Source organism: Micropterus salmoides, unplaced genomic scaffold, assembly GCF_014851395.1.
Source record: "Micropterus salmoides isolate LMB-PRFRI ecotype aquatic unplaced genomic scaffold, ASM1485139v1 Ms_hic_scaffold_11, whole genome shotgun sequence".
In the NCBI taxonomy this organism is placed as follows: domain Eukaryota; kingdom Metazoa; phylum Chordata; class Actinopteri; order Centrarchiformes; family Centrarchidae; genus Micropterus; species Micropterus salmoides.
The window spans coordinates 17,168,381-17,180,775 of record NW_024040152.1 but is presented as its reverse complement, the minus strand read 5'-3'; the positions used below and the strand labels follow the sequence as shown (position 1 = coordinate 17,180,775).

At 39.2% G+C, this 12,395-nt stretch overlaps 1 protein-coding gene across 3 annotated transcripts; it reads left to right on the top strand.

Annotated features, from left to right (window-relative positions):
- The first annotated feature begins 915 nt into the window (after positions 1–915).
- On the top strand, positions 916–12,246 carry nmt2 (N-myristoyltransferase 2). 3 transcript variants are annotated; one of them, XR_005443412.1, is made up of 12 exons: positions 916–1,459; positions 1,886–2,003; positions 3,170–3,311; positions 4,004–4,122; positions 4,566–4,657; positions 4,778–4,894; positions 5,005–5,175; positions 5,280–5,388; positions 5,491–5,661; positions 5,755–5,922; positions 6,138–6,306; positions 6,613–6,749. XR_005443412.1 is itself a non-coding variant. In XM_038711488.1 (12 exons), exons 1-12 carry the CDS (start codon positions 1,347–1,349, stop codon positions 9,392–9,394), a joined length of 1,479 nt encoding a protein of 492 aa, XP_038567416.1. In that variant the 5' UTR covers positions 919–1,346; the 3' UTR covers positions 9,395–12,246. The 3 variants fall into 3 exon arrangements, 2 of the variants coding, with proteins under 2 accessions (XP_038567417.1, XP_038567416.1); XM_038711488.1 differs by lacking the exon at positions 6,138–6,306 and adding an exon at positions 9,374–12,246 and having other exon boundaries at positions 919–1,459; positions 6,613–6,750; XM_038711489.1 differs by having other exon boundaries at positions 6,138–6,750.
- The last annotated feature ends 149 nt before the right edge of the window (positions 12,247–12,395 follow it).

Genomic DNA, 12,395 nt, shown 5'->3' with positions numbered 1-12,395 from the left:
TTGTCTGTTTGTATAATTGACCAAAGTCATTTGCAGCCTGAGTTCACATTCAACCACAGACCACCTTTTGTTATGATTGTCATCTTTAGGAACCCCCTCCTAAGAGAAGTATATATCAAATATAACAGTATTTTTCACCAAATACTTAATATGTCAATACTTTGGGGAATGACATTGCTTTTAAAGCATGTTAAAAATAGGGTAAAGTGTTAATGTTATAGTACTTTGTACTACTCAAATGTAAGTCACTTTGAATAAAAACATTTGCCAAATGAGTAAATGTAAAGTACTTTCAGTAAACTGTCCATCTGTTAAATATATTTAATTAAATATAATTACAGTTAGATAGTCCAAAATTTATATACAAAGTAGACACCTTCTTTAAGTAGTTTCTACCTCTGTTAAAAGTAATTTACGTTGCACTTCATTCCCGTCGGGTTACATTGTTTACATTGTCCATTATCTAAGAAAATATCAAATATGTATAAAATATCAGCTATCTTTTAACAAGGCTGGATTACCACCCAGGCAAAGGGAATTTTCCCCACTGAAGAACAATATATATATATATATATATTGTCTTTATGCATATTCTCTTTATTGGTAGAAAATTTGGTGTTGATGGTGCAGTGGATAAGACATGTCTTTGGTATGAGAATCCACTGTGAGACAACAATCAAGACACTTAACCCCTAGTTGCTCCAGTGGCGTGTGACTCCTGACATATATAGCAATTGTAAGGTGCTTTGGATAAAAGCATCAACTAAATGAATAAATGTAAAAATTATATCAAAGCTAAATATAACAAGAATCATAACATTGCAAGGATACGGACGTACTTAACTAGGGGGTACAATAACAGACCAATGCAGCAAAAAAAGGGGGGAAATAGATATGTCAGAAAGACCTCAAACGAACAGTCTTTTTGTTGGAGGAGAAACTGAGTGTTCTAAAATAAAGTTCAATTTCTTTCTCAAAGCCTATAAATAGGGGTTTTTGGTTTGTAAATTTGCATTTGTATATATGAAATTTAGCCAGGAGCAACATAAAATTGACTAAGAAATAGTGGTCGCAGTGTTGATTTTCATTACTGAAACCACAAACTAATACATGGAAACCCGGATACTGTTACTAGTGACAGTTTTTTTCAACTTAAAATGGGATAACTTTGATTTGGGTACCACTAGACTGTATTTTACGTTAAAAGGTAAGAGTGTGGCTCTGTTTTTCCTTCCTTGGCCTCTAGGCGGTGCGGTTTCCTTTAGCAGTTTCTTTGTTTTTCCATCTCTCGTTCGTTGCCCGTGATCGCTTTCACACGGCGCCTGGCAATATAAAAAAAAAAATTTATGATGGCGGAGGACAGTGAATCCGCGGCGAGTCAGCAGAGCCTTGAACTGGACGATCAGGACACCTGCGGGATAGACGGAGACAACGAAGAGGAGAATGAGCATATGCAAGGGTGAGGATGGCCTGCCCAGTCCGTTTGGGATACACAGTAAATTTCAGGCAGCCCGTCTGAGCGCTGCCTGTTTATGTGTGTGCTCGGGTCGGGAATAGCTAGCGCAGGTAGCTAACGTTAGCCGACAAACACAGCGGGCTGTTTGTTACAAGGCCGTTATTTCAAGCTAGTAAACACAGGAGAAAGGCTGATTTTAAACCTCTATTGCAATGTCATTTTTTGTCTTTTTACCCGTCTGTTCCTTCACGTACAAATATATATACTCTCGGGTAGCGTCCCGACTGAATGACATGATGACAGCCAACCGTTCAGACCAACCGTTAGTTAGCTAACGTTAGGTTAGCTCAGCTGTGTGCGTGTGTGGCGAGGAGTCAACACAAAGTCAGCCCCTGATCAGTGATGCTCCGTTTGTGTTCATATCTGTAGGAGTCCAGGGGGAGATCTGGGGGCCAAGAGGAAGAAGAAGAAGCAGAAGAGGAAGAAAGAGAAGCCAAGCTCGGGAGGAGCCAAGTCTGACTCTGCCTCTGACTCTCAGGAGATAAAGGTGCGGTGATGACCCATTGAAATCTGCAAAGACCCTTTCATGGCAGGAGCTAAAATCCAAAATCATAACCCACTAACCCGGTGGAAGGGAAACGCAGAATAGTCCTTTTGCATATAAGCAACCCAAGAAAACAATGTTTGTTTCCCATCAGTTTTAATGGGTCAGTAATCCAAGGTTTGTTATTCAACCTTGGCCTAGACTCATGGCCTATAATAACCCTAGATTTACTGAGGTGACTTAAACCTAATTATAATGGTAGTGGCTTCTAGTCAAAGCAACCTTGAAATGCTGGGTACATTTCCTTGGAATTTGCTACCTATCCCTGTTATATTTCTTGCCCATGCAATACAAGTTTTTAGAAACCATGGCAAGTCCATATTCCGGTTTTGAGAAACAACAGTGATATTTGCTACCTGGAGCACTCCAATACTAAACAGGGATATTGTCGTACGTTAACACCTGTCCTGTGGGCATAGTGCTTCCTCGGCCTGACTTATGTGAGAAGTTATTCAATAAAACAAACACAAAAAAATGAAGAATTGAATGATTATCTGCACACTGAAATGAAAGACTGACATCAGTATAGAGGATACATTAAAATTGTCTTGTCTTTAGTGTCTGCAGATCAAAAGAAGAAAATCAATCAGAATTCAGGCAGCAGAGACAAAAACACTGGAAACATGCACCATTACAGTTTACCAGGAATACTACAAATGCAAAAAACTACAAGCCTATGCTATCACAAACCTGGGTACTGTTAAAATCATGTATGCTAGGATATGAAAAAACAGGGTTTTAATGTTCCATGATAATGTAATTTCCAGAAAATGTCCAAAACCAGGATAAAGAAATTCACAATAACAGTGTTTGACTGGGGTATGTGCTGAGCTACAGTTGGAAATGGGTATTTGGTGAGCAGTTATGATACAGTATATATTTGTTACCAGAGTCTGGTTTCAAATGTGGCTTGATCTCGCACAAAGGTTTTTATTTGAAAGGGGTATAAATCACACTTGCCCTCAGATGTGTCTTTCATGACTACATTTGAATCATGTAGGACATTCTGTCTTTGGCCAGATGATATACAGACATATCATACATGCAGGAAAGGTTAATTCAAGTTTAAATTCTTTGCACTGAACGTCCATTGTCTTTTCTATATGTAGAACCCTGGCTTGCCCATTCAGAAGCTGCAGGACATCCAAAGAGCCATGGAGCTGCTGTCCTGCCAGGGTCCAGCAAAGAGCATCGATGAGGCAGCCAAGCACAAGTACCAGTTCTGGGACACCCAGCCCGTGCCCAAGCTAAGTAAGGACATACTCAGCTTAGAGCAAGCATTTAAAATTAAATCAAAATATTTGAATTGTGCTGAAAAATGGTCCATGTTATGTTTAAATTAGGCTTTTAGTAGGGACAGGCACGCATTTGGTACCTCATAAACTGATGTTAATGATTGAGTAATTATTAATCATCCGCTTGGCCAATGGATGGTTACGGAAATTCCTCAAAATTTGCATCCCTAACTCAAACAGTGTTACTTCAGCTGTCTGCAGAAGCTCCATGTTCATCTTTCTTGACACTGTTTATGTGCACCAGTGCCATCTACTGGTTTTATTTTGTCACGGTCTGTGCTGCTTAAAGCCAGTGTCCCAAAAACATGTCAGCTGTGAAGTTCGCTGGGGGTCCAGGCGTACTCACTGGGCATGCTTAGTGGCATTAGATTAAGCTGTTTCCATGACAACTATTGGCCAAAGATCAGGTCTGCGCAGTGCCACAGGCTTGCCTGGTCAACACAGGGCCAGTAGAAGCAGATTTTATAAGTGTAACTGTCAGCAGTTTTGTGGTTTTACCAATTTTAAAAAGACGCATTGGTTTGGTGCTTGCTCAGGATCAGTGTCACCTGGGCAAAATGCAAGAACAGGACGTTTACAGGTGCACTGAAAATGTGGTGATTGGAAAAGAGTCCTGTATATTTGACAAGAGCTATGCTGTTTTTGCAGATGAGGTGGTGACAAGTCATGGGCCGATAGAAGCAGACAAAGAAAACATTAGACAGGAGCCGTATTCCTTACCTCAAGGCTTTATGTGGGACACTCTGGATCTCAGCAATGCAGATGTAGTAAGTACATTGTCTGTCTCAGAACTTTAGACAATAAATTAATTCGGGCTGGTAACGGTTATTTTCAAAGTGAATTAATCTGCTGTTTGTTTTCTTGATAAGTTGTTTGGTCTTTTAAAGATCAGAAAACAGTAAAAAAAAAAGTCTATTACAGTATCTGAGAGGTCAGGTGACATCAAATGTCTTTTTTTTTTTTTTTTGGTTCAAAACCCCAAAATAAATGAATAAAATCTAATTTAAAGTTAGACCAAGTCAGGAATTCTCCAATCTGAGATCATAAACCCATCAAATCTTTGACATTTTTGCTTGAAAAATTACTTAAACAATTAATTGTTGCCGATTCATTGTCTTTCAGTGGTCCAATTTATTAATTGACTAATCACTGCAGCTCACATTTTGTAGAAACGATAAACAAAATAAATTGTTTGCTGTGTCTTTTTCAGCTGAAGGAGTTGTACACATTGTTGAATGAGAACTATGTGGAGGATGACGACAACATGTTCAGATTTGATTATTCACCAAACTTTCTCAAATGGTAAGCTTCCAGCTCATGTTGCTCTTGTTTATTAATTTACTGTTCACCAAAAAAATGATTAAATCATATACACAGTATTTAACTGTTGGCTCTCCCACTAAGCTTTTCCTCCTCTCTCAGGGCTCTGCGCCCACCTGGCTGGCTACCACAGTGGCATTGTGGAGTGAGAGTGTCCTCAAATAAGAAGCTTGTTGGCTTCATCAGTGCCATCCCTGCAGATATACGCATCTATGACATGTGAGCACTCACAACTGATCAAATGCATTTGGAGCAGAGCAGTGATATGAGTCAATAGAAACCCTTTTACTGTTATGCAAAAGCCCTGTTCTTTCCTTCTGCTGCTCCAGACTGAAGAGGCTGGTTGAAATCAACTTCCTGTGTGTCCATAAGAAGCTGCGTTCAAAGCGCGTGGCTCCAGTGCTAATCAGAGAGATCACACGGAGGGTGAACTTAGAAGGAATATTTCAAGCAGTATACACAGCAGGAGTGGTTCTGCCTAAACCTGTGTCCACATGCAGGTATACTGTGCACAATTCAAACATGAAACACAAAGGATATTGTGTCAGAAAGTCATTTAAAACCAATACTCTTTTTCTCTGTTTGGTTCCTCTGTCTGTGTCAGATATTGGCATCGTTCTCTGAACCCCAGAAAGCTTGTGGAAGTAAAGTTCTCTCACCTGAGCAGAAACATGACCCTGCAAAGAACCATGAAACTCTACAGACTACCAGATGTAAACTCTTAACACCTGTCAGTCCTGGATCTCCCTTTACAATTCTTATTAGTGGCAGGAACTTATATCCACTTTTTCTCTTGCTCTCCACACTCCATATAGAGCACCAAGACCCCGGGTCTGCGGCCAATGGAGAGGCGTGACCTCCGCCAGGTCACCGAGCTGCTACAGAATTACCTGACTCGTTTCCAACTTGCACCTTCTATGGATGAAGAGGAGGTGGCTCACTGGTTCTTACCACAGGACAACATAATTGACACATATGTAGTAGAGGTATCTGGAATCAATTTCTGTCTTCAAGATACTAACGGCCTGTTTCTTGTATTCCTATCTGTTTATTAAACAGAGCTGTGACTCTCTTCTCAGGGTGCTGGTGGTGTACTGACAGATTTCGCTAGTTTCTACACTCTGCCCTCGACCGTGATGCATCACCCTCTCCATAGGAGCCTGAAGGCTGCTTACTCTTTTTACAATGTTCATACACAAACCCCACTTCTGGACTTAATGAATGACGCACTGATCCTAGCCAAACTGGTAATGTTATGCTCTATGTAGAGTTGTTGTAAAAACATACCTACCTACCAAATAATTAAACTGTTCTATGGTACCATCAGTCAACTTTAAATCTCAATAAATAAAGAACTGTTCAAGAATTTTTTTTTTTTTTTTTCAGTCGCAGGAAAAAGTAATTTTATTAACTGGTTGACCCTCCTTTGGCAGCAATAACCTCAACCAAACTTTTCCTGTAGTTGCAGGTCAGACCTGAACAACGGTCAGGAGGAATTTTGGACCATTACTCTTAACAAAACTATTTCAGTTCAACAATATTCTATGGATGTCTGGTGTGATTCTCTCTTGAGGTCATGCCACAGCATCTCAATTGGGTTGCGATCAGGACTGACTGGGCCACTCTAGAAGGTGTATTTTCTTCTTAACTTCTGAGGTTTGGGTCGTTGTCCTGTTGCATCACCCATCTTCTGTTGAGCTTTAATTGGCTGACAGATGTCCTTACATTCTCCTGCAAAATTTCTTGATAAACTTTTTTCCCATCAATGATAGCAACCCTTCCAGGCCCTGAGGCAGCGAAGACCTAAGTAATTCCAAAGGGTTCACATACTTTTTCCTTCAACTGTAACTCAAGCCAATCTTTTCATAGATTTTCTTGCTACTGTGTAATTTAACATCATATTTAGTTTGTGACTTATTATTCTGTGTGTTTAACAGAAAGGCTTTGATGTGTTCAATGCCTTGGATCTAATGGAAAACAAGGTGTTCCTGGAGAAGCTCAAGTTTGGCATAGGAGATGGAAATCTGCAGTATTACCTCTACAACTGGAAATGTCCCCCTATGGACCCTGATAAGGTCGGCGGCATGATTTGTCTGAGCTAACGATCAACTATTAGCAAGTGTAGTGTTAAGACCCAATAATGAGAGATGAAGTCAGTCCTAGATGTATTTTGTAGACATTATTGATAGTGGTGGAAGTTGTCTGTATTTAATATATCTGCTACCTTTAATGCCATAGCCTCTGCAAGTTGCGCAGTCAAAATAAAGTCTACTAAAACACTGTAGTGTTGGGATTAATAGTAGCCCAGAAAGGCTCAGTTGGGCAATGCTATTACAGTAGTGCATATTTAAAGAATTATTCTTTTTCACTTTGGTTGCACCAGTTAGTTGTAAATCCTTCTTTAAGTTTATGTGAAAAGTCCGTCTTAAGTTCTTAACTAAATCAGGTTGCACCAGAAAACTTTCTTGTACGGTAAATACTTTAGCAATTTGTAAATCGTTTGCTAGAAAGTTGATGGTTAGCGCTGTCCAGTCAAGAACTATGTAAACAGGAAGTTACTGCTGCATCACAAGTTGTCATATAACCTTAAAAAACAACATAACAAATATTAAACTTAGCTGCGAATCCTTTATAAACAAACCAATGACTTTTTTTATTTATTTTGATGTGTGAGTTGGAAATAATGATTGAGCTAACCTAACTGACGGTAATTGATCATTTAGTCTACATAATTAATGTTTTATCATTTGAGTTATAATGTGTATTTTGAGAAATGTAATTTAAAACCTTCCCAGTTTACATTATTAAGTGCCAGGAGGCGGTCATGTATTAGCAAGCTATTGTTAACATTGTCAGAGTTCATTTAGCTAAAAGAACACAACACCTGGCAGATCATTTTTGTAAACATTTACTGACAACTAATCTACAGATGCTGGTCATATAATTAGAATATCATCAAAAAGTTGATTTATTTCAGTAGTTCAATTCAAGAAGTGAAACTTGGATATTATATTCATTCATTACACACAGACTGATATATTTCAAATGTTTATTTCATTTAATTGTGATGATTAAAACTGACAACTAAAGAAAATCCCAAATTCAGTATCTCCAAAAATTAGAATATTACTTGAGACCAATACAAAAAAAGGATTTTTAGAAATGTTGGCCAACTGAACAGTATGAACATGAAAAGTATGAGCATGTACAGCACTCAATACTTAGTTGGGGCTCCTTTTGCCTGAATTACTGCAGCAATGCCGTGTGGCATGGAGTCGATCAGTCTGTGGCACTGCTCAGGTGTTATGAGAGCCCAGGTTGCTCTGATAGTGGCCTTCAGCTCTTCTGCATTGTTGGGTCTGGCGTATCGCATCTTCCTCTTCACAATACCCCATAGATTTTCTACAGGGTTAAGGTCAGGCGAGTTTGCTGGCCAATTAAAAACAGGGATACCATGGTCCTTAAACCAGGTACTGGTAGCTTTGGCACTGTGTGCAGGTGCCAAGTCCTGTTGGGAAATGAAATCTGCATCTCCATAAAGTTGGTCAGCAGCAGGAAGCATGAAGTGCTCTAAAACTTCCTGGTAGATGGCTGCGTTGACCTTGGACCTCAGAAAACACAGTGGACCAACACCAGCAGATGACATGGCACCCCAAACCATCACTGACTGTGGAAACTTTACACTGGACTTCAAGCAACGTGGATTCTGTGCCTGTCCTCTCTTCCTCCAGACTCTGGGACCTTGATTTCCAAGGAAATGCAAAATTTACTTTCATCAGAGAACATAACTTTGGACAACTCAGCAGCAGTCCAGTCCTTTTTGTCTTTAGCCCAGACGAGACGCTTCTGACGCTGTGTCTTGTTCAAGAGTGGCTTGACACAAGGAATGCAACAGCTGAAACCCATGTCTTTTATACGTCTGCGTGGTGGTTCTTGAAGCACTGACTCCAGCTGCAGTCCACTCTTTGTGAATCTCCCCCACATTTTTGAATGGGTTTTGTTTCACAATCCTCTCCAGGGTGCAGTTATCCCTATTGCTTGTACACTTTTTTCTACCACATCTTTTACTTCCCTTCGCCTCTCTATTAATGTGCTTGGACACAGAGCTCTGTGACCAGCCAGCCTCTTTAGCAATGACCTTTTGTGTCTTGCCCTCCTTGTTCAAGGTGTCAATGGTCGTCTTTTGGACAGCTGTCAAGTCAGCAGTCTTCCCCATGATTGTGTAGCCTACAGAACTAGACTGAGAGACCATTTAAAGGCCTTTGCAGGTGTTTTGAGTTAATTAGCTGATTAGAGTGTGGCACCAGGTGTCTTCAATATTGAACCTTTTCACAATATTTTAATTTTCTGAGATACTGATTCTGGGGTTTTCATTAGTTGTCAGTTATAATCATCAAAGTTAAAAGGAATGAACACTTGAAATATCTGTAATGTAAATGTCTGTGTGGAATGAATGTATACATTATACAAGTTTCACTTTTTGAATGGAATTACTGAAATCAACTTTTTGATGATATTCTAATTATATGACCAGCACCTGTATAGTTTTGAGTGGTGTAGTCCATTTTAATTTAGTGAGTGTAAATACCCACTTGGCAAACACTTGAGTTACAACTAAGCTTCAGCATCTGATTTACATAACGTTCATATTCTTTTGGTCAAAGCTCCTGTAACAGCAGGCGACTCTGTATTTTTCAGGTTGGCCTCGTCCTTCAGTAGCAGGTCTCTTCGCGGCTGCTACACAAACACTGATCAAGAGGTCTTCAGCGACCTCTGGCTATTCCTTACCTGGACATACAGGTAGCCCAAGCTAGAAAATGAGAACTACAACAGCAAAACCAACCTGGAGACTGGGAGGCGGTTTACCCGTCATCAAGAACATTCTTGGCTCACCTGGAGGTGAAAATTCTTAAATCATCAACATCCTGAATGTGAAGTCATGCTATGCCTGAGATACTCATACAGTACAATGCTCCTGACATGCACACTCACATTTAAAACATACCAGTATGACATAAAAGAGGATGCCTTGACATTGTGAATTTTGTTTAGTTCTTCTTCTGCAGCCACCTCGTTACAAGGGACTGACATGTCATGTAATTTTGCTGACATTGAACTATGTAAATGATAATCAACAAGTAAACATGACGGCAATACAAAAGGATTAGATATTGTGTCCTCGCTGCAACTGCACACTTGCAGCAGAAGAGGGTCTGAAAGGCAATTGAAGAGTCGTTATTCCTGTCCCGTTGCATATCATTGTGGTCAGAAGTTTCTCTCTGTTGGCTGTTTTGGGCCTCAGTAGAATTAGAAATGCTAAGAACATGTTTCTGTGATAGCTGACGTATAAAGCAAGACACTTCTTTTCCTCAAGCATTCTGGAGAAAAATATCAACTGAACTGTTAAATGACAAATATGTTCACACATACAGAAACACGAAAGCTGTCAAATAACACACAAACAAAAAAGGATATCTTCATGGAAGGACTCATCTAACTGGTGCATTGATATACATGTTTTTTTCTTTTGTTCAAAATATAGTTATCTGTACATTGAAAGCCAGATCTTATTTATTCCTGTAGTGTGAATTTGGGGTTCGGGAGGGCTGATCCAAAGTATTTTCCTCATAAGTAGTGTAGATGTCACTGAGTTTGTTCAGACAACATGGGTTCCAGTGGTTTTTGATGAAGAATGTATTGCATCAATGAAGCACAATTTTTGAGTTCCTAAACGAGCAAAAGGGTCAGATTTCAAAACAGATGGGTTGCCTTACAAAACTGTAAAACTTTTTCCAATGTGATGTGAGCCGTTTTCACATTATAAACCTGTTTCTAGAGTTGCTATTTTTAACAGAACATTTTAACCACATGTTTAGTTATATGCACTGATGCGCTCATGTGGATCTTTGTAATAACAAACACAGCTCAGTATGTATCTGTATGTGAATGGTGTGATGTCCAGTTAGGAAATATTAAATTAGAGGCACATGTAGGGTTGACATGCTCCGTGCACAAGCAGGGCAGTGAGAATTACATCACCAAAGGCTGGAAAACAAAACGAAACACCAGTTAAGCTATAGCCAGGGTTAGATTTTAGTTTTCTCTAGTCAAAGTTCCTGTCTAGAGACAGTTTTATGGTGTAAAAATGGCTTACCTACTTTGAAAGAGTAATGTTTTCGGTTAGGTCGCTAAAGTCGGTTATCTTTTGTTGATTCAGTCATTGCCACTCGCAGAGAAACTACCACTTATTGCTCTCAGTAGCCTGTTGCAAAGCAGTGAATTAGATGCCCCTGTAAAGCAGCCCATTGGCCAGAAGTACAACACTGGCAGCATAAATGTTGATTAATGCACACATAACCGTCAATTCCCTCACGTGTGCCATAGGATGTTAAATGTGTTTTTAATCAAATCTTGGTTAAATTAAACCGAGAGAATTGAGCACAACATTCAGAGTGTCTGGGGAATAATTAACGGCGTGCTCTCAGAGCACAGTGATTGAATAAACAAAAGCCTGTAACAGTAACCGTGTCAATTTGAAATTTGAGCTTTTAATGTTTTTCTAGGTCCATTTTTATTAACTTAAATGGATTTGTTTTTTTAATGGTACTGTATTTGTGTGTCTGAAAAATATACTGTGGGTCATTTTTTTTAGTGTGTTGTGCAGCTAAATGCGTGAAGTTCTTTGAACAGTTCTGATATTTATAATTGTACTTTGCAAAATGTCTTAAGGCATTATTCCTGTTCTTTTTCTTTCCAGTATTTCCCTAAAATTTCCAGTTAGACAAGCAACTTCAAAGCTGATTTTTGAGGGGTTTGGATTGTTTGGCATTTTTCTGTTCTCAACGGAGCATGATAGGAACAAAAGACGGTTAACAAATGTTTTCAAATTGTCTTTTTGCTCTGAGTTTGTTACTTTTGATGTTCACGTGGCTCTGCATAACTTTAAGCTGCTGCCATTTCTGTCGGTCATTTTTCTGTATGTGATGTAATTTTCCTCACATTCCTTTTATATATTAGCAAGAAAAGACAACCAATGGACAGTCAGTGCTTCAGGGTATTTCTTTTTTTGCCATTGAATGGTTGAATGAGTGACATTCACAGAGACATTACCGGCATTCATTTAACACTGAAACCGGGTTATTGAGTCGACGGTGTGCCTCATGGATGTTGGTTGGGTCACAGATGTGTTGCCTGCAGCTGTTTGAATGAACTTTGAGCATGTCAGTTATGCTGCTGTGACAATTTTAGCATTGATGTTGCTAGCCACACCCTTTAGTGAGAACTCGACCCGAAGTACCTGCCTTATTTCAAATGTTTTGTTTGTTTTTTTTAAATTAAGATTTTGGGGGTGGTGTACTTTTGAAACGACATACAGTTTTCTCTAACTGAAGAACAATATTTTTATTCAAATCCATTGTAAGCTGTGAAAAAGCTGAAGAACTTGTACCAGCATCATTTAGACATGACCCCATGCAAATAACAATCTGTTTCAACACACACACACACACACACACACACGTCAATTATACCAGCATGGATATTTGATTGAATAAACTCACTTTAAAAAGGAACACGAGTAATACTCTTCTTTTTAACATGAGCGGTGGGGGCAATGGAAATACAAAGTATTGTGACAAATTTACAGTATATTAAATTTTTAACTATGAAGATTGTTAAGTGGAAACATTTTAAGTGGCTGACATCTGAAATTTTCTGTGGC